General features: G+C 40.8%; 1 protein-coding gene across 1 annotated transcript; it reads right to left on the minus strand.

The window, feature by feature from the left end:
* Positions 1–359: 359 nt before the first annotated feature.
* Positions 360–5,399, minus strand: LOC127993067 (zona pellucida sperm-binding protein 3). The gene is made up of 10 exons (XM_052591694.1): positions 5,295–5,399; positions 3,640–3,821; positions 3,472–3,569; positions 2,773–2,855; positions 1,966–2,146; positions 1,164–1,269; positions 998–1,080; positions 823–908; positions 647–739; positions 360–566 (listed from the first exon to the last, which is right to left on the minus strand). The coding sequence occupies exons 1-10, from the start codon at positions 5,347–5,349 to the stop codon at positions 412–414; spliced, it is 1,122 nt and encodes a 373-aa protein (XP_052447654.1). The 5' UTR covers positions 5,350–5,399; the 3' UTR covers positions 360–411.
* Between the last annotated feature and the right edge of the window lie 17,869 nt (positions 5,400–23,268).

Consider the following 23,268-nt stretch of genomic DNA (forward strand, 5'->3'; position numbering starts at 1 on the left):
ATCATGAGGCATCAGTATGACTCAAAATAAGACCAGCTTAAATACAAGACCAAAAATAAAGATTTAAACTCATACAGGCCTACTGTATTTCTTATTTTAACTGTTTGAAGAATCAGTGTTCACAGAGTCTTGGAAAAGCTTGATGTGAATCAAGCAACAACAAATTATGAATTTGCAAAGATTTCTTAAACCCAGTTTTTCAAGCACTCTGCTTTTCTTTTACATGTCTATCTGCTCAAACTTACGCAGATATCAGTCACTGAGAGAAAAGGATAGAGGAGATCGTTTGATAATCGGTGATCCAGCGCCCCCTGTTGGACAACAGCACTAACAAAAGAATGAGAAACTCTGCAACCAGCTATTTTAATAACATTAAATGTTATCTTTATTATTATTTATTAAAGCTAATAATCAGTATTTGGTGAGCAGATCTCTGATGGGCCTGTAGCCCAAGCGTCCTCCTCTCCAGAAACACAGGTAGTAGCTCACGGCCAAAACTCCCATGATGGTCACCAGCGCTGCGGTCACAGAAACCACCAACAGCCACAGCAGAGCTACAGTCAGACCTACACAATCCAGAACAAACACACGTCAAACTTATTCAGTCACACGGCCTTTAATAAACATCCGATTGAAGAGCACAGACCGCCTTCAGCACTAGACTGTGTGTCCAGAGATGTATCGCTCCGAGATTCACCTTCCATCACAAACGGCCCCAGAACTTTACGAGCCGACAAGCCTCGTGGAGAAAATCATGCCAATTGTTTATGGTAATGCCTCACAGATCAGACGCTCCTGGTGGCAGAACATTCAGTGGCATACCTTTTGTGCAGTTCATCCTCCAGAAGCATGAGAACTCGCAGCAGGAGCACACGTAGCTCTGGGATGGATCATCCAGGAGCTCCCATCTACCACAAACCACACGTCAAAAATATTCAACACAACAAGCTGCTCAGAGTCTGCGCGAGATCCAGAACCTCAAGTTCATTAGTTTGACCTGCGCTGCTGCTGCCTGTAGTGACACATCTTCCTGTCCATGGACTGGACATCCCACGCTTCCAGATCACAGTGCAGGAAAATCTGCCATGGAAAAACACTGACCAACTGAGAATGACAAACAAAACGCATAACATCATGATACAAGCTGAATGCGCAGCCCTCACATTCTGTCCAAGAGCAAACTTGAAGGCTTGGAGATGGAGACGCATTTCAGCAGGATGACGCCTCGGCAGAAAACTGGAGTTTCCGGATTTACTTTCCATCAAACACCTACAAACGACAAGCATCATTAAATACACATAAACATGAGCCCATGTTATGTTGGGTTATTCTGACTGATTTAGCCCACACAAAAAGTATAACATTTTTCCAAATAAATGTGATTTATGAAACTTACACCTTGTTACTCAAATGACTGGCCTAAAAAAATTGATTCCAAGTCTCCTGTATCTTATTGCTACATCTTGGATTAAAAGCTTCATAAACTAGTTTTCTTTTAATTTGTCAAAATTAAATATGGTTGTTATGCACATCCAGAACCCTTTATTAGGCTCACGAGCAGGATAAAACATGAATTAAAGCAAATATAACTAATGTCTACACACTGAACTTAAGTTTCAAAAGAATCTATTCCCATGCTTAATTATTTTTTGGAACATTTGTGAACAATATTTATTTGGTTCATTGCAGACATGGATTATTTAGCTTTTCTTTCACAGTTAGCACATTGATCCGAGAATGACAGAAGTCTTTTTTTTTTTGGTGAATAATCTTGCAAGAACTTTTTTCACTCAAAAACTGAGGTGCCTAAACTCCAGAATGAAACCCAGAACCATTGCTAATTGAAAAAACAGGTTCACAAAGATTGAATCTGATATTTTGTGATTGTATAGTTTTATAAAGGCTTGGAACACCAAATTAGGTGAAGGACGTTAGTAAATGGAGAAGAAAGCCACATGTGGTTACCCGACATTGGCGATGATGGGGTGCACCTGAGCGGCGCGGCTGATGTTGGCATCTGTTGCAGCCACACAGCTCTCCATGTAGATTTTCAGCTGCCTGTGGCTCGGTGACTCCACAGTGGCTCTGATGGGAATAATAGACCCTAGCTGGAACCTCATAGACGGAGCCGGGGCACTGAAATCACCTGCAGATCATCAGTAGAGGAGTCGTTATCTTCCGGAACATGATGAACTCAGGTGTACATGCGTGACAGTTTAGCAGCACATGCACTCTCTGCTTAGGTCTTAACTACTTACACTGATGTTGATTTTAGGGCTATATACACATTTAGAGCATCGCCACACGAAACTGCATCTGTACCCCATTTACTTTCATAATGAGTTAATTCCTGGTATTCTTTTGTGCCTTATCATAAAACAGGAAAGGTTGTGATATTTGGTGGATTAAAATGCTGTAAAATGTCATCAACTTCCTTATGCTTAAAGTTCAAATGGGGATATGTGCGAGACAACTTGAACATTTATGTTCCTCACCATTTTAAGCCACAGTTTTTAGAAGTTTTTAAAGGTACAGTACGAGCATGATCTTTACACTGGACACAAAAAGGCACTGAATACCAGAATGACCCAATGTGACAAGTGAAAAAGGATATTCACCGATTATAATGTGAATTAAATCCATGAGGATTGTGGTGAAGTGTCTGTAAATTAGTTTGGAGATTGTTACTTTTATTGAAAGTCTACAAAGAAAATAAATCAAGGAATGAGTGCTGAAGATGAGGAGTGATGTAAATGAGAGTTTAACACTAACTGTTCATAAGCTCCATGCTGAAGGTCACCAGTCCTTCTTTCTCATCTTCCACAGCGCTGAATGTGGTCATCTTGCTTACAGCTCTGTGGAAAACAAGCTCAAAGACTGAATGAAAGCTTAATCTCACCGCGCCATCAAGAATCCAGTGTGCTATCACAGTGGCACACCAGATTTCTATGAAGACCCTCCAAGAATGAGATGGGGCCCCTCCCACCAGTGATGTCATGTGTGAAAATTGTTGCACCTGCTGTAACATAGGCTACTATTGAGTCTCTCTCCCCAGTTTGCATATCCAACATCAGTAATGAATGTGGTGACTTTTTGCATTGATGCATTTGGAACAACATTCTAGGATAAATATACACACTTTATTCTGATAAAAATTATAAACGCAACACTTGTTTTTGCCCCTATTATTCATGAGCTGAATGCAAAGATTTCTATCCTTTGTGGCCAGCCTAAGGCACACCTGTTCAATTATCATGTTGTCTAATCAGCATATTGATATGCTACATCTGTGAGATGGATGGATGGATTATCTCGGCAAACAGAGAAGCGCTCAATAACACAGACAGATTTGTGAAGGCAAAACTACATTTAGGGGTAAGAACTAGCCACTAGGTATAAATAGCTCTTGCATAAATTGCACTTTACACTGCGGATTGGAGAGGTCTTGTGTACCACTGTCTCATCACCTACGAGTCATAGACGCACTGGACCCTTTGGAAAATGAAAGGCAGCTCCGGCTGTCGGTCATAGATCAGCATGTTGGAGTACGTCACGCTGTCTGCAGTTACCTGTCAGACCGGTGGAAGAGAATCAGCGAGATGGTTCGTCCGGGTGAATCTCTGAATCACACTCATGTACCTGCTTGAGAAAGCCACAGTCTCGTAGTAACGCGTAGAAGATCAGCATGTCATCGGACATTGTGAAGCTCGGCGGACAGTTTCCCAACAAACCTCTGGAAGGATCCAGCTTCTGAGATGAATCCAGTCTGGGTCTCCAGCGGACAGTGACTGAATTGCCGCTGCCACAGTCTACAGTCAAATCTAAATGCAAACCACTCCAGTTAGTGAATACTGAGACAGAATGAGATGAGAATTAACCAGTGGTGGACGAAGTACACAAATCAAGCAGGTTACTTGAGTAAAATGTACAGATGGTATAATAAAATATTACACCAGTAAAATTAAAAGCACTCCTTTTTCAGTTTAACTCGAGTGAGATCAAAAGAACTTATGTACTTAAAAAGAAAAAAAGCAATTTTATATAGGCTACTTAAAAAAAATAATAATAATAATAATATATATATATATATACACACACACACAGCTCAAAAGATGTTTGTTGTTGATATGGACTAAATTGACAAGAGTGATGAAATAATGTTCACTATGGAGCTTTCTTTGCGATCTCCTGGAGATAATTCGAACATCTGATTTTCACTAGTAAGAAAAAAAAAAATAGGCTACATGTGGCCTGACGTTAAGAAGAAATATATAAAAATATATTTTCATAATGATTTTGCCCCTTCTCAAACCTTGTCTGTGGTGTAAAAACACCCCTGGTCTAATGACCCCAGAGGGCATCACTTCCCACTTTGATAATTACAATGCTCTGAACAGCACATCCTTTCTTTTTTCCCCCAAGATGTCATTTATAGGTGGTATATATATATATTACACACACATTTTTACTTTATAGCTAAAATTACATCAACGTTGCACCAGCAAGGTTGTTAGCTAGACTGTTAACATCAGCTAACAATATTTACTTATTTTCAGTATGGTTGTGAATAAAAAGTCTACTCGGCTAGTTAATCCAAACAATATAAAAACAAACTAAAACGGTTAACGTTACGGCAGCGAGGAATTTGAACGTACAAATAGTTATTTTATTTAATCTTATTTTAACGTTTAGTTTTTTTACCTAAAATATAGAAACACTGTTGTTGATGTGTCTGCAATAAAGCATTTCAGTGGAGTTGAACAGATTACCCTGTACAGCAGATTTAGTTCACAAACAAATTGACAGCTTTGACCTCAGGATTCAGTTACAATAATTAATCAAAAAATTCGATATTAGTGAAGTTACTTTTAGCAGCATCACTAGCGCGTGCTCACAAGATCTCCCGGTTGGGAGTTCAGCAGTTCACTGGAGTCTCACACTAAATGGTTCATTTGAATCAGGGAGTTGTCGACTTGAGAACAGCTGCAATAGGATCATTCTTATTCTTGAAAGAATCGTTTGATGCCATTTGCGAACCGATTTAAAAGGTTCACTTAAAAGTTTGTTCTTGAATCAGACACCGCTTCTACATGTCGGAGCACATGATATAAGGAGTATCGATATGTTTTATGAATTGTAGTTAAGTAAAAGGTACGATCTTATGCATTGGAATTTAGTGAAGTAAAAGTTACTCAAAATAAAACTACTCCAGTACAGTACAAATACTTGAACAATGTATTTACAGTAATGAAGTAAAACTACTCCGTTACTGTCTACCACTATGAGAATTTTACCATTATTTGCCATTGCAGTGGCCACAAACATCAATAGCAGCCATCCTGAAATCATCTTCAGTCACTAAAAAACAGCAACATCTTTCCTGCTTAAGTGGTTCTGATGATAATCAGGTTAACCAGCACCAGCTGAGCGTTAACTCCGTAAACAGCCGCTCTGTGTCAATCAGAAGGGTTTATGGAACTCTCACCAAAGGCCCACAAAGTAAGTAAAAGGGGACATTTAATACAATTTCTATTTTTCCTTTTCTTTAGTGTGTTCTGTAACAATTTGTGCATGTTTAAGATCTGCAGCTACAACCCAGCCGGCATTTCAACGTTGATTCAACGTTGAAACAACGTCAGGTACCATGGTTGAATCAACGTTGAAAAACCTTTCGATTTTGCAAATTGGATCAACGTTGAAATCACGACGTTGATTCACCGTTGAAATCGTGACGTTGATGTACGGTTGAAATCACGACGCTGATTCACTGTTGAAATCCCGACGTTGAATCAACGTTGAATAACCTTTCGATTTTGCAAATTGGATCAACGTTGAAATCACGACGTTGATTCACCGTTGAAATCGCGACGCTGTTTCACCGTCTTACCTGCATTACGGGTGAATTAGGGTCGTGCTGCAGACCTGGGATGAAAGCTGAATGAGGTGTTGATTTTGAAAAGTTAATCAACGTTGATAACACGACGTTGTTTCCCCGTCGTACCTCGCACGGTGTGTAAATACACCTAGATCCTAGTTGGCATTTAGATCAACAAGGTACATGCAAGGCTAAAAATGTAATGACTGGCAGCAATGGCTTTTACAAACAACTTCAATAAACTACCACATGCTCAAAATTGTCAAACAGCAGTTTAATTTTGGAAACATACTGTATAAAACAGATGACAATAATCCCACAATTTATTATGCAGAGTATGCATGGAGGTAATGCTAAAAACATGTAGTAGAACAATCCAAATACAATAATATTTAAAGGTTTTTGTGAAATAATTTGGCACATAAATGCATATTTTTTTGCAGCACTTACAAGACAAACCCTTGTACCTTTATGACTGAAACCAGTGGATCTTTTATTTTGGTGGAAACCTACAGTTTCTGTCAAAAACATGTTTTAGTAATGTGTCTCATTACAAGAGTTGTGTACATTTGTGCAGTGAAAATGTGTTGAACAGTTCGAGAAGGGAACCTTCCACCAGTTGATTTCTAATGGGAACCCCCCCGGACTGTGTCTTCTTTACCAATGCAGAATGAGATTTCTACCGCAGGGCACTCTAAAATGTTAGAACCAGCAGCCTTAGTGTATACAGTGTGGTTGTGCTTCGGGTGATCCTTGAAAGTGTCCCAGCGCTAGGTCCTTTCTGACGCCGTCCCCTCCACTCTCTCCCACTTGTGCACTTTCTGTACCGTCCTGTATAAACATTTACATTTAATCTTACATTTAAGACTTACAAATGAGAAGAACAGAAGCAGTCAGGTGTACAAGCGAACAACAACAGGATACAAGTGCCATGACAAGTCTCAGTTAGTCTAGTACAGAACGCATAGCCAGTTTTTTTTTATATATATATATATATATAAAAGACAAGAAAAGAAGGAAAAGTGCTAGCATTAGTTGGTTAAGTTCTGGTGAAAAAGATGAGTCTTAAGATGTTTCTTGAAAATGAGTAAACGCTCAGTTCGGATTGAGATTGGGAGGTGATTCCACCAGCTGGACACAGTCCAGGAAAAGGTCCGAGAGAGTGATTTTGAACCTCTTTGGGATGGCACCACAAGGCGTCGTTCACTTGCAGAGCACAAACTTCTGGAGGACACATAAGATTTAACCAGTGAGTTTAGGTATGTTCACAATGTTTGACAATAACTTTGATATTGTGAAATATATTTAACTGAAAACTGAATGCAAAATAAATCACACAATATTTTCACTTTACAGTTCAGTAACAGTGAGGTTGGAAACAAAGTGGACAACACTATTCATTAAACACTTATTTAAATATATTCAGATGAAAATGTACAATATTAACAAATTATTCACAAGCAGTGTTTTCAGAGCCCCCAGTTACACTGTTTTAATCAGAACACTAACATTACAGTGTAGTAAAACAAGTCAAATCAAATTCAGTACATTTTTATTAAACTAAGCACAATCAAAACCTATCACAAAAGGTCAAAGCATCTCTAGCAGAAGTGAGAGTGCAATGTAGCAGAAGAACAATTTCTTACCAATGATTCAAGAACAAGCTGGATCCTCGATGACTCTACAAGGGGAAAGAATAAATGGTTTACTGAAAAGTTCTTAAAAAGCAGGATTTCATATTATACCATTTCTTTAAACCACTGGTTCTCAAACTTTTTATACCAAGTACCACTTCAGAAAATATTTGTTATTAAATATTAAGTTGCACCATAATGACCAACATTACATTTCAGCAGCGTAGTAGACCAAACTATTCAGCTACAGGTCTACAGTTAAAAAATGAGGCAGTTTTATTCTAATAAGAATATTAATTGTTGTCAGACACTTTTACCATGGTAAATACAGTTTGAACATTAACACTACAACTGTGCTTACATACACAGGTAAATGAAAAAAAAAAAGTTTAAATTAAAATGTAATTTTAAATGTAATTATGTAATAAAAGTTACAAAACTGTACTGTACTTTAACTGTAACATACTTAAATGTGCAAAAAAAAAAAAAAAACTTACTCAAAGATTAAGTTAAAATATATTAACATTAATTAGTTTAATTTAGTGATTCACCTGCATAACAACTAGAGGGGGCCTGACACTTTGAGAACCATGGCTTTAAACAATCCTTTTTTTTTTTTTTTTCATTAATTCATTAAAATTATATTATTTAAATACCGACATTTGCACTTATATGTTGCAGAAAACACTTTGAAACTATTATAAGAATACAAACATATATAACACACCTAATGCATGGGATTCATATCAGGAAAATATGGGAAAATCTCTAAAAGACAGACATTAACACATAACTCACCAGTAACACATTAGGTGAGCATCTAACTTGATCATCTGTGATAAAGCAATGCAAAAATAGACACACGGGTATTTATTTATCTGCAGGTTACATGTCCTTTAAACTACCCATTTGTAAACTCTGGTAATACTTTACTATTTTCAAAATATAATAAAGATAAAGTTAGCGATTTTCTTACCTCATTTTGACAGGATGTTTTCAGGACCTCGCAGAACACCTGACCCTTCTTGTGTTCACAGTTTTTGTTCTCCATTGACATGTCACGACTCAAATTCGCTCAAAATAAATAAAAAATGTACAGGCAAATATGAAATAATTCGGGACCGACCGAGCAGTCAGTCATAACGAGCAGCAGCTCACAGTTAGCCGCCTCACTCACAGAAAGACGACAATAACGGTCATATTTTTAAATGTAGAAAAGCGCGAACCGATTCATTGTACAGTTTCCTGAATGACAGCCAGATTAACCAATCATGATAGAAGTAATAAAATAAAACTACCAATGGGAGTTGTTTCAGTGTGATAAAGCAGCGAAATGTATAGTTTTATTGTTGTTAATGATGATAATATTTAACATATACCTTTAGATTTTAGAATAGATATCATGACTAAAATATTTTTAAATGCTATTAAAATAATAATTAATTTAAATAATTTAATATAAATAATTTAAAAGCTTGTTAACCTTTTTCTGCTATTTAGCATTAAACATTTTTAACGTTGTTTCATTAAAACAACTGACCTTATTTCAACCATATTTCAATGTTGAAAGTTGGTCATGTGCTGGAAGTTTTTCAACAGTTCATCTTTAAACGTTGAATCAACGTTGTTTCAACGTTGAAACCACAACTGACCTTATTTCAACCATATTTCAACATTGAAAGTTGGTCATGTGCTGGATGTTTTTCAACCATTCAGCTTTAAACGTTGAATCAACGTTGTTTCAACGTTGAAACCACAACTGACCTTATTTCAACCATATTTCAACGTTGAAGGTCGGTCATTTGCCGGCTGGGAATGGTCCAACAAAATGATTTATTCTATTTCTATCTGAAAGAGAAGGCTGATCCAGACTGGGCTAAAATGCCTCACTCTAGCACTTCCATTCGTACGCATGCGAATGCGTTAGACCGGAAACGCAAGCTCATGCGAAAAAATATTGCATTTTTGTGCATTCCAAAGTTCAGGTTTGGTGAACTCTGATATTATATCCTGCTCCCGCCTATATTCGCAGCGGCCTCTGAAAAAATTAAGTCTTAATTATGATCTCAAGAGGTTTTTAATTTGGGGACGGAAAGACCAGACTTTCAGTATGTCTGAATGTGACGATTAAACTTAAAAAGGCTAACGTTATAAATTCATTAAAAAAAACATGAGTGCTGCATGTTTGTAGTCCTGCTTTGCTACTTCGTTTTCTGCTGTTACCAGGGAAACTGTTATATTGTACCAAACGCTCCACCTGCTGGCAGAATAAATGAGCATTTTCAATAAAATTGTTGTTTTGTTCAGAGTTCAGAACAATGCGAAAATCGACCCATGTTTTTGCCCTGCAAACATGCAGAGCTTTAAATGTGAACTGGTGGATCGATAAGAAGACAATGCATTATCAAAATCTAAAAAGTATAGGGGTGTGCTATGGGATTAGAATCCCGCCAAATGTATTGCAGTCACAGATCGAAAAATAATAAGCAAACATCAAATATTTAAAAACGTGTAAAATAACGCATAAAACCGAAAAACAAATGCAGTTTTTTTTAAAATAACAAACAGCGCAGTCATGGATCGAAAAACTGGGGGGAAATCTCTTCCACTCGAATGTTGTATTTTTTTTTTTCAGCCGGAATCTGTCAGTTACAGTGAAAAAATACAGCACAGATCACAGCATGCCTACTTTAGTTAAATAAAAATGTAAAATGTAATTTTTTTTTTTGTTATTTTATTGAACTGAAAGCCATCTTAAACAATGCACATTGTGCATTTCACACACGTAATGTAAATCATCCATGCTAACACGTTTTCTATTTTATTTTATTTTTTTCATTTGAGCGTAGACATTGAACTCTAAGAGTGGCACTCTCTATAGATTTATTTTCCATACATTGAGTTTCTCGCTCAAGTTCACATGACCAAGACGACATCTGCTTTGATTTACATGAAACTCAAACTGCAACTTTTAGAAATGCAAGCGCAGAACGTGGAAACAAGAGCAAAGGGGGAAAGACCACAAGCACACACAAAAAAATAACATGAGCAGGAAACCTGATTTTGGTTGCGATTTGGAAATTTTTTAATTCATGTTTCAGTTTTGTGTAATCCATGACTGCGCTGTCTGTTATTTAAAAAAAAAATAGCATTTGTTTTTCGGTTTTGTGGGTTATTATTTTAAACGTGTTTTTAAATATTTTATTTATGCTTATTATTTTTCGATCTGTGACTGCAATACATTTGGCGGGATTCTAATCCGATAGTGTGCTATGTGGTCTGCGAATCCTGCAATAATATCGCATTTGTTGTTTTAACTATGTGCAATTTGATATTATCTGGTATATCGCTAAAAGTAAACTAAACGCTTACAGAGTGCGTGCAAGTTTTTAATGTTTTATTATTTTATTATTTTAGAATTTAGCCTAATTTTGAGGATATTTTATGCCCTTTGATCGAGGGGATCTCACCTGATTATTGTTTGGTATTTTCATCGCGTGCTATGGTGAAATGAGTCGGAGGATCTGAATGCATAGATCTATTGAAACTCGCTTGGTGAACTTGAACGTGGAGGTGTGAATCCTGATTGAAATGTGGTGTTATATCATTTGCACACTGGTGTGCTGGAGTTCTACTGTTTATTCTTCAAAGTGGGGTCTGTTTTTTGTTCCCGGTGTGGATAATTCTCCAAATATGGTGCTTAAATACTCTTTGGTGGACTTACAGAGACTGAATTCGTTCTCCCGTCTTTGCGGCGGAATTTACAACCGCTGCGCCGCATTGGGAATTACACGCCGCCACAGGTACATCCATCGTGGATCTCACCATGACTCCTTTGTGAGGACTTCGACTGTGTCTCAGGATAATTTTCCCATCCCGGTCATCTGGTCGCTCTTCCGTCAGATCAAATGGTAAGAGTCAGAGTGTCAATCTTGAAAACATTTGTTTGCTCAAACACGCGCCTCTCACATCTCGGCATTCTGTTTGCCCTGCTACTGTAAAGATGGCCTTAGTGAATGCAAGGTCAATATCGAACAAATCTTTTATTTTAAATGATTTGTTTACATCTCACTTCTTAGACTTTTTATTTGTGACTGAGACCTGGTTAAAACGCCTAACCTGATTTTACCAAGTGAGACATGTTCCTGGGACAACATCGTTGTTGACCCTGGAACAACATTGTGAATAACCAATCAGATTTGAAGAACCAGTTTATAGATTTTGTGAAGTTTATGCTTAAAATCAGTGTTTGGTGCTTGTACATCAGTGTCATTCATCTATCATTTCCTCTGATTTTAGGGATTACTCATGGTTAAGGTTAGGTTTAGGTGTAGGGATATGGTTAAGAATATATTTTTGGAGTAAAATGTTGTTCCAGGGTCAACAAAATATGTTGACCTAGGAACACATCGGACTTGGCAAAATCAGGACGTGCGGTTAAAACAGGGTGACTTGTTGTCTCTTGCCAAAATAGCTCCTCCTGACTGTGCTTTTTTCAGTTCTCCACGGGCTTCTGGACATGGTGGTGGAGTTGCAACAATTTTTAAAAACTGTTTCAAATGTAAGTCTGTGCCTACGGACACCTTTTCCAGTTTTGAAGTCCAGTTACTGAAGGTTGATTTAAATGGTCCTATGCTATGTGCTCTGATTTACAGACCCCCTAAATGCAATAAGGATTTTATTCAACAATTTTCTGATTTTCTCTCTGATCTGGTGACTCGGGCTGATAGACTATTGATTCTTGGGGATTTTAACATTCATCTCTGCTGCCCTTCTAGAACGTTGGTCAAAGAATTTGTAAATATTTTAGAGTCTTTGAACTTTGTACAATCTGTCTGTGGTCCAACTCACAATTTGGGTCACACACTAGATTTAGTAATGTCTCATGGGGTTTTTATTTCAAATCTGGAGGTTATTGATGCATGTGTGTCTGACCATTATCTAATTACGTTTGAATCTGAGTGCTTTCTCCCGTCTTCTAGTTCCCCTCACCCTTCATCTCTCTCTCGAGCTATTCACTCAAATAGTGCAAATTTGTTTTCTGAACATTTATTTTAATAATGATTTTCTGAATGAAACAGATACTGAATGCTTGACTGAGATATTTTATAAAGCATCCTCTTTAACTATGGACACTGTTGCTCCATTTAAGCGTAAAAAGATGAAGGTTGCTGGCCAGCCGTGGTTAAATGATGTCACCCGCGCTCTCAGGCAAGAGTGTCGAAAAGCAGAGGGAAAGTGGAAAAAAGATAGGTTACAGGTTTCATTTGAAATTTTAAAATCAAGTCTTTTCAACTATCAAACGGCAGTAAAAAAGGCAAAATCAAACTTCTTTTCTCAATTAATTTCTGACAAGGCTAAGCGTCCAAAAGTCCTGTTTGATACGATTGACTCTATTCTAAATCCGACCTCAAATATTTTATCTGAGGCCTCTATTGAGCTCTGTGAAGATTTTTTAAAACATTTCACTCAAAAAATTTATGATATTAGAATCTCTATTGTTCCATCCGAACCATGTCACTTGCAATTGCCTTGTCCTATGAGTTGTCTGTCTAACTTTAAACCTGTCTGTCCTACTCAACTAGCTGATATAATCTCCACTATGAAGTGTTCTGGTTCTAAGCTAGATATTATCCCAGCTCGTCTTTTTAAGGATGTTTTTTTCTACCATTAGTCACTTGGTAACTGCTATCATAAACAGTTCTTTAGCCAAAGGTGTCGTTCCAGCTAGTTTTAAGCATGCAATTGTACAACCTATGTTGAAAAAACCTCAATTTGATCCAGAAATGTGCAGTAACTATCGACCGATCTCTAAACTGCCTTTCATCTCTAAGCTTTTAGAGAAAGTAGTATTTTTCACAGCTCCAATTTTATTTGAATTCTTTTAACATTTTGGACATGTTCCAATCTGGCTTTAGATCATTACATAGCACTGAGTCAGCTCTGTTGAGGGTTACCAATGATATCTTGCTTGCTCTAGATTCAGGCTCTTGTGTTGTGCTGGTTTTGTTAGACCTGAGCGCTGCGTTTGATACCATTGACCACAACATTCTTCTGGAAAGACAAGAATATATGGTTGGTGTCAAGGGCACTGTACTAAAGTGGTTTGCTTCTTACCTAGAAAAGAGGACTTTTTCTGTAAATTTAGGAAATTGTTCCTCGTCATCTACGCCTGTTTTGTTTGGTGTGCCCCAGGGATCTATTTTGGGACCTTTATTGTTTTCCCTTTATATGCTGCCCTTGGCCCTCATTTTTCAGAAGTACAACATTTCATATCACTGTTATGCAGATGATTCTCAGCTTTACCTTCCAGGCAAATGATAACACTGCTTCATTTGATGTGTTATTGGAATGTGTAGATGATATCAAGAGGTGGATGACAAATAATTTTTTGCAGTTAAATGAGGATAAAACAGAGGTTTTAATTCTCGGTTGTCCAGCAGATTCCTCTCCTGCTCTGAAAGCACAGTTAGGTCCTCTCTCAACGAATGTATGCAAACAAATCAAAAACCTTGGAGTGATCTTTGACTCTTCACTACTCTTTGATAAACAGATTAGTGCGGTTATTAGAGGAAGCTTTTTCCATTTAAGATCTATTGCAAAGTTGAAGAATATTCTTTCAAGCAAAGACCTAGAAGTTGCAATTCATGCTTTTGTAACATCATGATTAGACTATTGCAACTCTCTCGATTGCAAATTGTTCAAAATGCTGCTGCAAGACTTTTGACTGGGTCTAGAAAGAGGGATCATATTTCTCCTGTTTTGGCATCCCTTCACTGGCTTCCCATTAAGTTTACAGTTGATTTTAAGATCCTTTTGTTTGTTTACAAGGCATTGTCTGGCTGTGCACCACGGTATATTTGTGATCTTATTGTGCCATACTGTCCTGCTAGGTCACTTAGATCTTCAAATCACTTGCTTTTAAATGTGTCATAAAGTCGTTACAAATTAAAGGGTGATCGGGCCTTTTCTGTGGCTGGGCCCAAGCTTTGGAATGCTCTTCCTTATCATGTGAGGTCTGCTCCTTCATTGGACATTTTTAAATCTACTCTGAAAACACATTTTTTATTCTTTAGCTTTTGGAAATTTGTAATTGTTTTTTTATATATATAGTGTAGTCCTGCTATGCACTATGTACAGCACTTTGGATCAATTTCTATTGTGTTAAATGTGCTTTATAAATAAAGGTTGTTGTTGTTGTTGTTGTACATACGTAAACGAGATGTTCCCTTTCATAGGTGACTTCGATGCTGTGGTAAGTGAATGGGAACACTATACCATCACGCCTGACGTACCTGATATAGCTGGGATCCGAGGAAAGCATCTGCTCAAGCGGAAAGAACGCGGGAGCCAGGAGCCATCCTCGCATCCAGGCTGTAAAACTTTTTTTTTTAAGTGCTTGTTAAGGACCATCCTGCCGCAGCACATTATCATCCATAGAAGATCCACTAAGGAAGTCACTGCCCTTATGGATTGGACTCGAATTCCTAAGGACAAAGCGAGCCTGTGTGCCTCATAGGCTAAGGAGATAGCCTCCACAAACTAATGGGACATGTTTTGTGACAGCACGGCCTTTATTTTTATTCCCAAAATCTGGTCGGACCCATACCCTTGGGCTGTACAATAAAACATAGATCTTCAGCACTAACACAGGACAAAGGCTTAGATATCCTAACCCTGCCTCTGTGGGGGAGAAAGCCTCCAAGACTACCTGCTGGAAGCGAAAAGGATTCAAAGCGACCTTAGGGATATAGTCAGGCCTTGGTCGCAGAAAAACTTGCACAAATCCTGGTGCAAAATTCATGCACAAAGGTGAAACAGAAAGAGCTTTTGAGGGAGGATAAAGTTAAAGGAAAGACTGTCTTTAAAGTCTGAATTTTTTCAGACACAGTTTACAAGGGCTCAAATGGATGTCCTGATAACCCTCGTAATACAATGGATAGATCTCCTGCAGGGCGGAGAAGCCGAAGCCTTCGCGAACCCTGCATAAAATGAGAGACCAGTGATGGCCCACTAAAATGGCATCTACGTGTGCGTGGTTAGCTGATATGGCTGCCACATATACTTTAAGAGTGGCTGTCGTAACTCCCCTTGAAAAATGGTTTTGAAGAATCTCCTGTACTGAGACGACAGGGCAGTAAGTTGGATCCATATTATGGAGTCTACACCAGGTAGTAAACAGTTTCCAAGGCATATAAATGTCTCGTAGAAACTGTCCTAGAATTAATTATAGTCTTGGTGGCCTCTACTCAAAGACCGGGACATTAAAACTCACTCTGCTAAAAGGCAATGCCCACAGCTTCCATAGATCTGGCCTTTGGTGCCAGATCATTCCCCATGCTTGCGACAGCAAGTTCTGTCTTAGGGAAATCTCCCATGGAGAACCTCTTAACAGACTGATCAGTTCTGCAAACCATTGCTGAGTGGGCTACCACGGAGCAACCAACAACAACTGTTCCACTCTGTCCAACCGTATTCTGGATAGCACCACTGGAATTAGCAGAATCGGAGGAAAAGCATACAATCTTGTTCTGGGTCATTCATGTGCTAGAGCGTCCAGTCCCAGGGGCGATGCGAAGGATAGGGAGAACCATAGTGGGCAATGCATATTCGTGTTCGACGCGAATAAGTCCACTTCCGCCTCTCGTTTGGGGGTGCAACCTTCATTACACTTCGCAAGTGCAAAAGTGTCCGGGGACATGAACAGCTCGGATTGACAGAAATCTGTTCTGAGACCATAGAAGGATGTTCTTCGCCAGCCTGCATAGGGTGCGAGAGCATAATCCTCCTTGGTGATTCAAATGCCACACAACTGCTATGTTGTCCATCCTGATTAACACATGACAGCCATACAGCAGTCTTGAAAAATCCAGAGCCAAAAAGACTGCCACCAGCTCCAATCTGTTTATATGCCACCCTCACTGTGCCTCCGTCCAAGTCCTGTGGTCTAGGCATCCTTGACAAACAGCCCCCCATCCTGTAAAGGACGCATCTAACATCACAGTCTCATGGCAAAAACAGACCCCTAACACTCTTTTGGAGATTCGTGCATAAGCCCAGGCCGCTTAGATGATTCAGCACAAGATCTCGATGAGAGCGTGCTTGAGTCTGTGATTGTGCTAATACCAGCCAATCATCCAGGTAATTCAGCACATGAATGCCCTGCAGCCACAACAGGGCCAGAACTGCGTCCATGCATTTCATGAAAGTCAGAGGAGCCAGGGCAGGTCAGAACTCAGAATGGATACGCTTTGCCCTCTAAAGTAAATCTGAGGAACTTCCTGTGCCTCTTGATGATCTGAATATGAAAGTATGCATCCTTCAGATCGATCGTGACAAACCAATTGTTCGGTTGAATCTGTGACAGAATATATTTTACCGTCAACATCTTGAATTTGCTCATCCTGAGTGCAAGATTCAAACAGCATCAATCCAATATTTGTCGTAAGCTGCTATCTTTTTTTGGCAAAACAAAATATTGGCTGTAAAATCCAGACTTCATCTGAGAGGGGTGTACTTCTTCTTTAGCCTTTTTTTAGTAGAGACGACATCTTTGTGCAGCACTGCAGTTTCTTTTGAACACACAATCATGGGAAGAATCCCGTGGAAAAGAGGCGGGCCTTTTCGAAACTGAATGGTGTGTCCGTGACGAATTGTGCGTAACACCCATTGCTGAATTCCGGGCAAACATTCCCACACAGCCCGAAAAGCATTAATGGTCTCAAGACCTCCGCCTGTGGCTGTAATGTCTCCACATGCGTTAGAATTTCGGAGCACGGAAGGTTTGCGGCGTCTGTAAGCACGGGAAACGTATGTGTCAAAGTCACTGCGTTTCGTTGTATATAATCCTGAAGTGTGTTCACGACAGGATTTATTCCAACAGGATGAACATTGAGCCTCACTGCTAGCGAGAAAGCAGCAACTTTGTGGGCCGTCATAAACAGGCCATCTTTGCCAGATACTTGGGTCGCCCCTAAAACTGTGTCTGAGGGGGCGCTCAAAGTGGTAGGTCAGACCAATGGTGCTCGAGGCACCTTTTGTGGTGAGATAGTCACTGTTAGAGCCTGGGTACTGCAGTGAGAGTGTTGGATGCACATTAGTGGTTCAACAGCACTCTCTAGTGGAGGGCACAGTCCCTGATGAGAGGTCTTTGCCGTGGAATTCAGGTCTAGCCTTTTTCGTTGGCATTGGCAAGCCAGTGGATAAGCCCTAGGTCCCCATTCCTTAAGAGGGGGTGTCATAGGTGATGGCTCTTCCTGTTAGGCAACCCGTTGACGGTGTGGGGATGTTGAACACGAGCAAGCCACCGCAGCTGGCGTCGCTTTGTTTCCCCGGGCCTGTGAGGAATTAGCTGCCAGTAAGCGGCTGATTGCTGCTTTGCTGCCCTAAATTTCTCCACCACCGAGGTGACCACCTCACTAAACAGCCCATAAGAAAAGACTTATCATTTTCTTTAATATCGGTGAGGTTGAGCAATCAAGCTCTTTTAAAAGCTCTGCCTGGTAGTCTTGAAGCACCACCATCGAATGGAGTGTTTTGACCTGTAGCCAAGTAAGACTTACCGATGATGTTAGATGTTACTCGACACACCTTCGAAGGAGGGAGGGGGCAAGACTTCCAGGCCGACTTTCGAGTCTCTTCCACTTCAGCAATGTTGACTAAATCCTCGGCTGCAGCGTTTGTAATGAGCGTTGAGTAAGCCTGTTTCCAGGACCCCGAAATCTCTTGGTGGAGGTCCGGGAAGAAGCGCAATGACTTACGGGGCTGTGCAGGTTTATGACTAGGTAAAAAAAATGGTCATCCAGCTTAGATGAAGATTGGGCCTGGTCCACATCCACTTCCCAATCCAGCCCCAGTTTATTCACCGCAAAGGTAACCACATCCAACAGCTCACTGTGAGAAGAGGAGGTGTGTTTCTCCTGTCCACTCAGAGGGAGAGAACCACGTGTCGGCCAGAACGTCCTCTGAATCCAAAGACGCAGTGGACAAAAGGTTGTCATCATGCAGCCCGCAGCCAAAGGAAATAGCATTGCAGGCCTACGGGGTGGGCCGTAGATCCTAGTTTGCAAAAGCAAAGAGCACCACAAAGTTTTTGCTGATTTCTTGCACTCGAGTGGGGGAGAGTGAGCAAAGTGGGGAAGCACTAGCGTAGCACTATCCTCATAGTCCATGTTGCCCCAAGCCATCGCCTCGTGAGGTGCCTCAGAAACCACAGACGTGATACGGCGGGGGTTGGACACAGGGACGACCTTGGAGAAGACTTCTAACATTAAGTGCAGAACTTTTAGCCACAGGTTATCACAGTGAGGACATGAAGAAAGGCTGCTAAGCACCGTCTGCGCATGATGCAGGACCAGGCACACGACACACCTTTCATGAGTGTCCCCCCGTGATAAACCTGTTAAATGGCTCCTTACACTTTCGTTGAGGAGTTGAACACAGCTCGTGTAGTTGTTGCTGAGAATGCGAGATGCTTTACTAGGATACAGAAATTTCATTTTCCTGAAGGAAAACGAGGGAACGAGGCGAAGCCGGTGGAGTGATTGGAGATGAGCGACACCTGCTCGACCCACTGGGCTCGAGTCCCACGGAGGAGATGGAAGGATATAAAACTGGAGCGACGACAGTGAAGGACGAGAGAGGACCAGGCCTGGGTTTTTAGTTGTGTTTGGTTTTCATTTGGGCGCGTCAGTTGTCTGTGAGGGGCTGACGCGCTGTTTTGTCTTTATTTTGTCATTATTAAATCTTATTTGATTGTCTGCCGATTCCCGCCTACTTCTTCCCGGGATCATGGAGGTTTATCGTTATAGTGGTGCCGAAACAAGGGAGAAGGAGGGATGCGCTGCTGAAGATCCCTCGCCGCTGTGGTGAATCCATGGTGCCAACAAGCTGACGAGGGAGTTTGCCACAATGGACGCTCGAGGCGGTGGGCTAGAGTGAGTTGCCGGGGACGGGTGCTGTTTTATCTTTATTTTGTCATTATCAAATCTTATTTGATTGTCCTCCGGTTCCCGCCTCCTTCTTGCCGTGATCATGGAGTTTTATCGTTACACACACCAAGAGGTGTTCCCATACCGTGACGTCACCTCAGCATCAAAGTGACCTATGAATGGAAACATTATTCATGTATTAAAAGTTAAAGTATTCCATGTCCCTGCATTAAACAGCGTGTAAATGCATCTAAATGACACTTCTAATGCCGCTTCTGTGTTTCCTCTGCATTGCAAAGATCAATTTTGTTGATATGGATTAGGGGTGCTCAGATCACGATCGGCCGATCGTTATGCGCTTCTCGTCAGTAAAGCCGGTTCTCTAATCAGTGGTAAATTCCATCAGGTACGTGATTTCACATAGAGCCGCTGTTACTACACAGAGCCATTGTTAACTGAGAAGCTCTGCAAATCCACGTTCCTTTTCAGCGTTTATATGCGCATCTTTATCGTGATAGGAGCACCCCTAATACAGATTACATTTGTTTGGTAAAAGCCCGAATGCAAGAATTGGTGCACACTTATTTGCACCATGGCTTAAAAATAAAAATGGCTATAAAACTAGTTGGAAATTATTAATTTATAATATTGCTGTGAACTTACCATAAAGAATTCAGAAGACAGCTGTTAGCACAATTAGAGTTAAGATATCAGCACAACACCACACTCTATAGGGAAATATTATCGAATTACCATTATCGATAAAATCCCAAAAAATAATCGAGATATAATTTTTTGTCGATATTGCATACCCCTAATTTATATTATTTAATTAATATAATATTTTATCAATAATAATTGTTCAAATTAATATAATATTAAATACTTTTTACTCATTTTCTTAAAAATGGTTTATAGGCTGAAATGTAAAATGTAGCTTTTTATAAAACGTCGCCAACGGTCACTGTCGCGCGTGTTCCCATAAGTCGTCAGCTCTCCATTGAAATTGAATGGGATCGTGTCACTCTGCTGCTGTGTGTCGCTGGCGGTGTGAACGGGTCTTAATGCCAGCTCGGGAATGGCCTGAACCTAGAATACACAAAAAAAGGAATTGAGCAAAGGCCAGCCGACAGACTAAGAACGCCCCGAAAAATAAGCATTGAGTACTGGATGGGGTAATTTTTGAGAAGTCAGCTGGTTGGCAGGTCGGAAGAGCCTACGTACTCCACAGGGAGTGACTTATGTATTGGAAGGGTAGGCCCTACCAGCTGCTGGTACTGGACTACGTGGTTTGGGGTGCCAAGTCAGGAGGGATCGAGCCGATGCAAAATGGGAGCTCTAAGCGTTGGAATGGGTGTGGCCTACTGGCCAATGGGGAGGAGCAGCGTGATTGTATAGAGTGGCCAGGAGGGCCAGAGTTGCCTTGACTGGAATATATCACGGTATCAGCGTATGGCTGACCAAGAGGGCCCATGAAGCCTCTGACTGGAGATCAAGATTCAGGACAACGGACGTGTGGGTCCTCTCAGTTTGACAGATAAAAAGGCTTTGGGCTGACAAGGAGAACTCTTGCGACATCCGACAGGAGATCAATACTCACAGCATCAGATGGATGAGACTCACTTGCCGGGCGGCAAGTATAAAAACCCAACCTGTAGAACTCTCACCAATGTCTGATGTCACATGCATCAACGGGTAAACCTTGAGAGGGAGAGAGAAAAGGAAAACCAAACTTGGAGGGATCTCGTGGCATCCGATGGGGTATCAAACGCAGAACATTGAACGGCTAAGCCTTATAATGCAATTCACCGATGTCTGACAGGAGCACATGCATCAACGGGTAACCTCGCCGGGCAGGGAGAGAGAAAAGGAAAACCCGACTTGGAGGGCTCTCGCGGCATCTGATGGGGTATCAAACTCAGAACATTGAACGGATAAGCCTTGTCATGCAGGGAGAAAAGATGTGAGGATAGCTGAGATGGTTTAGACAGCATTTGGCAGGAGGTCGAGACTCATGGTGTCTCGATGGGAGCACATGCATCGAATGGGCAAGTCTCGCCGACCGTAGAATGGAAAGGTAAAGATTGTCTAGCCAGGAGGCTCTCGACGACGTCCAACGGGAGCACAAACATTGAACGGGTAAACTTCACTAACTGTAGAAATGGAAAAGGTAATGTTGTAGAGCTGGGAGACTCTTGCTGATGTCCGACTGGAGCTCTATACACACGGCATTGAACGGGTAAGCCTCTCCAGATGTAAGATGGAAAGGTAATGTGGTTATGTGGCCAGGAGGCTTTCACCAGCATCCAACAGGAACTCCATGCACACTGCATCGGCTGGGTAAGCCTCGCAGGCCATAGAATGGAAAAGGTAAGCTTGTGTTGCTGTGAGGCTCTCGCCGGCAGTCCAATGGGGGCTCAATACTCACAGCATCAGACAGGTAAGCCTCGACGACCATAGAAATGGAGGCTCTTGCCGGCCTCCAACGGGAGCTCGAAACTCACATAAGAGAGTACCAAGGCTGGCTGTGCAAAGGCTATTAAAAAAATTGGGTAAATTCTGACTTTGCAATGACAATTTGGCACTTATTCTGAATAAGCTACTATATGGGTTTTTTTATAGTTTATGTATTTGCTATTGACTTCTTCAAATGCAGAGTTGTGCATCGTGTTGAGTATCATGTCGTGTGTGTGTGTGTGTGTGTGTGTGTGTGTGCGTGTGCCTGAGAGAGAGAGACAGGGTCTTCATAGTGGAGTCAGCTTTCTTAATCGCGGCTTGTGTACTGCAAAACAATAAAAGGATCATCATTGTGTCTGTCGTGCGACTCTGTTCCCAATTATAGCAGACTGTGCTTGTTGGAAGGAGGGGCTTTGTAGAAAACTACATGTTTGAGAGAGGCAGGGAGTAGAGGAACTACAATAATGTACAGTTTTTGAAAAATGTCAACATATTCTGTTACACCAAACACATCACAGAAGCTTCAGCCGAGAGCTGTCAGTTCCTTTTTTTGGTGTGGACTGAGCTGTGGATTCAGGTCTACCTCTGGGTCATCTTTCTGAAGACCCGGTTTGGTCAACCTCACCAGCTTCCGTGAATTGAGCTTGATTGAACATACTTACCATGTTGCAGAGCCTTACTGACGTTAACGACACTTGAGAGGCTTACCATTACAGCCTGTTCACAAAGTCTGTTCCCGGTTACTGATCGGAGCAGATCATCCTCACCTTATCACTCCGATTAAACCAGTTTGACTTGGTCCACCTGGAGGTCCGGCAGCAGTCAGGACAAGACTGGGTTGTTCTTTACAAGGCCCAGCAACAGTGTCTACACATTGTGGCTAATCCCTCTATAACAGAGTTGTTCCGGAGTGTTGAGAGACTCTGACAAGTAGACGTGATTCCCGACAGATCAGAGAATTTTGTCACTCATTCTAAGCAGGACCAAGAAGCCTTGACTTGCTCCAGTGAAAGACTGTCAGAGTCGCTATGCCACTCCTCTCTTGTGTAAGAAGGATATACCCATTCTTCAAGCTCCCATGGAGGTAGTACTTTCAAACCTTAGGAACACAGAGAAATGCCTGGAGAAAAACCCTATCAGAGAAGCCGCCTACCAACAGGAGATGAAGAAACTAGAGACCTTGGGTTATGTCATCAAACTACCACTTGAAATAGTTCATTCACAGAACAAGTCATGGTTCATCCCTCACCATCTTGTGCAGCACAATGTTAAGAACAGAGTGGTTTGTAATTGTTCATTTCACTTTGAAGCCCATAACCTGAACAACTACAGTATTTGCTGCCAGGACCAGCCTTGAGTCCATCCCTGTTAG

The sequence above is a fragment of the Carassius gibelio genome, chromosome A5 (assembly GCF_023724105.1).
Source record: "Carassius gibelio isolate Cgi1373 ecotype wild population from Czech Republic chromosome A5, carGib1.2-hapl.c, whole genome shotgun sequence".
Classification (NCBI taxonomy): Eukaryota; Metazoa; Chordata; class Actinopteri; order Cypriniformes; family Cyprinidae; genus Carassius; species Carassius gibelio.

Bases quoted from the DNA above. Each gene is read 5' to 3' on its own strand.
- LOC127993067 (XM_052591694.1), bottom strand. From the start codon at position 5,349: ATGATTTCAGGATGGCTGCTATTGATGTTTGTGGCCACTGCAATGGCA. The intron at 3,570-3,639 runs GTACATGAGTGT...CCGGTCTGACAG, and splicing joins ACTGTGGCTTTCTCAAGCAG to GTAACTGCAGACAGCGTGAC. The intron at 2,856-3,471 runs GTAGGTGATGAG...TGTTTTCCACAG, and splicing joins GTCCAGTGCGTCTATGACTC to AGCTGTAAGCAAGATGACCA.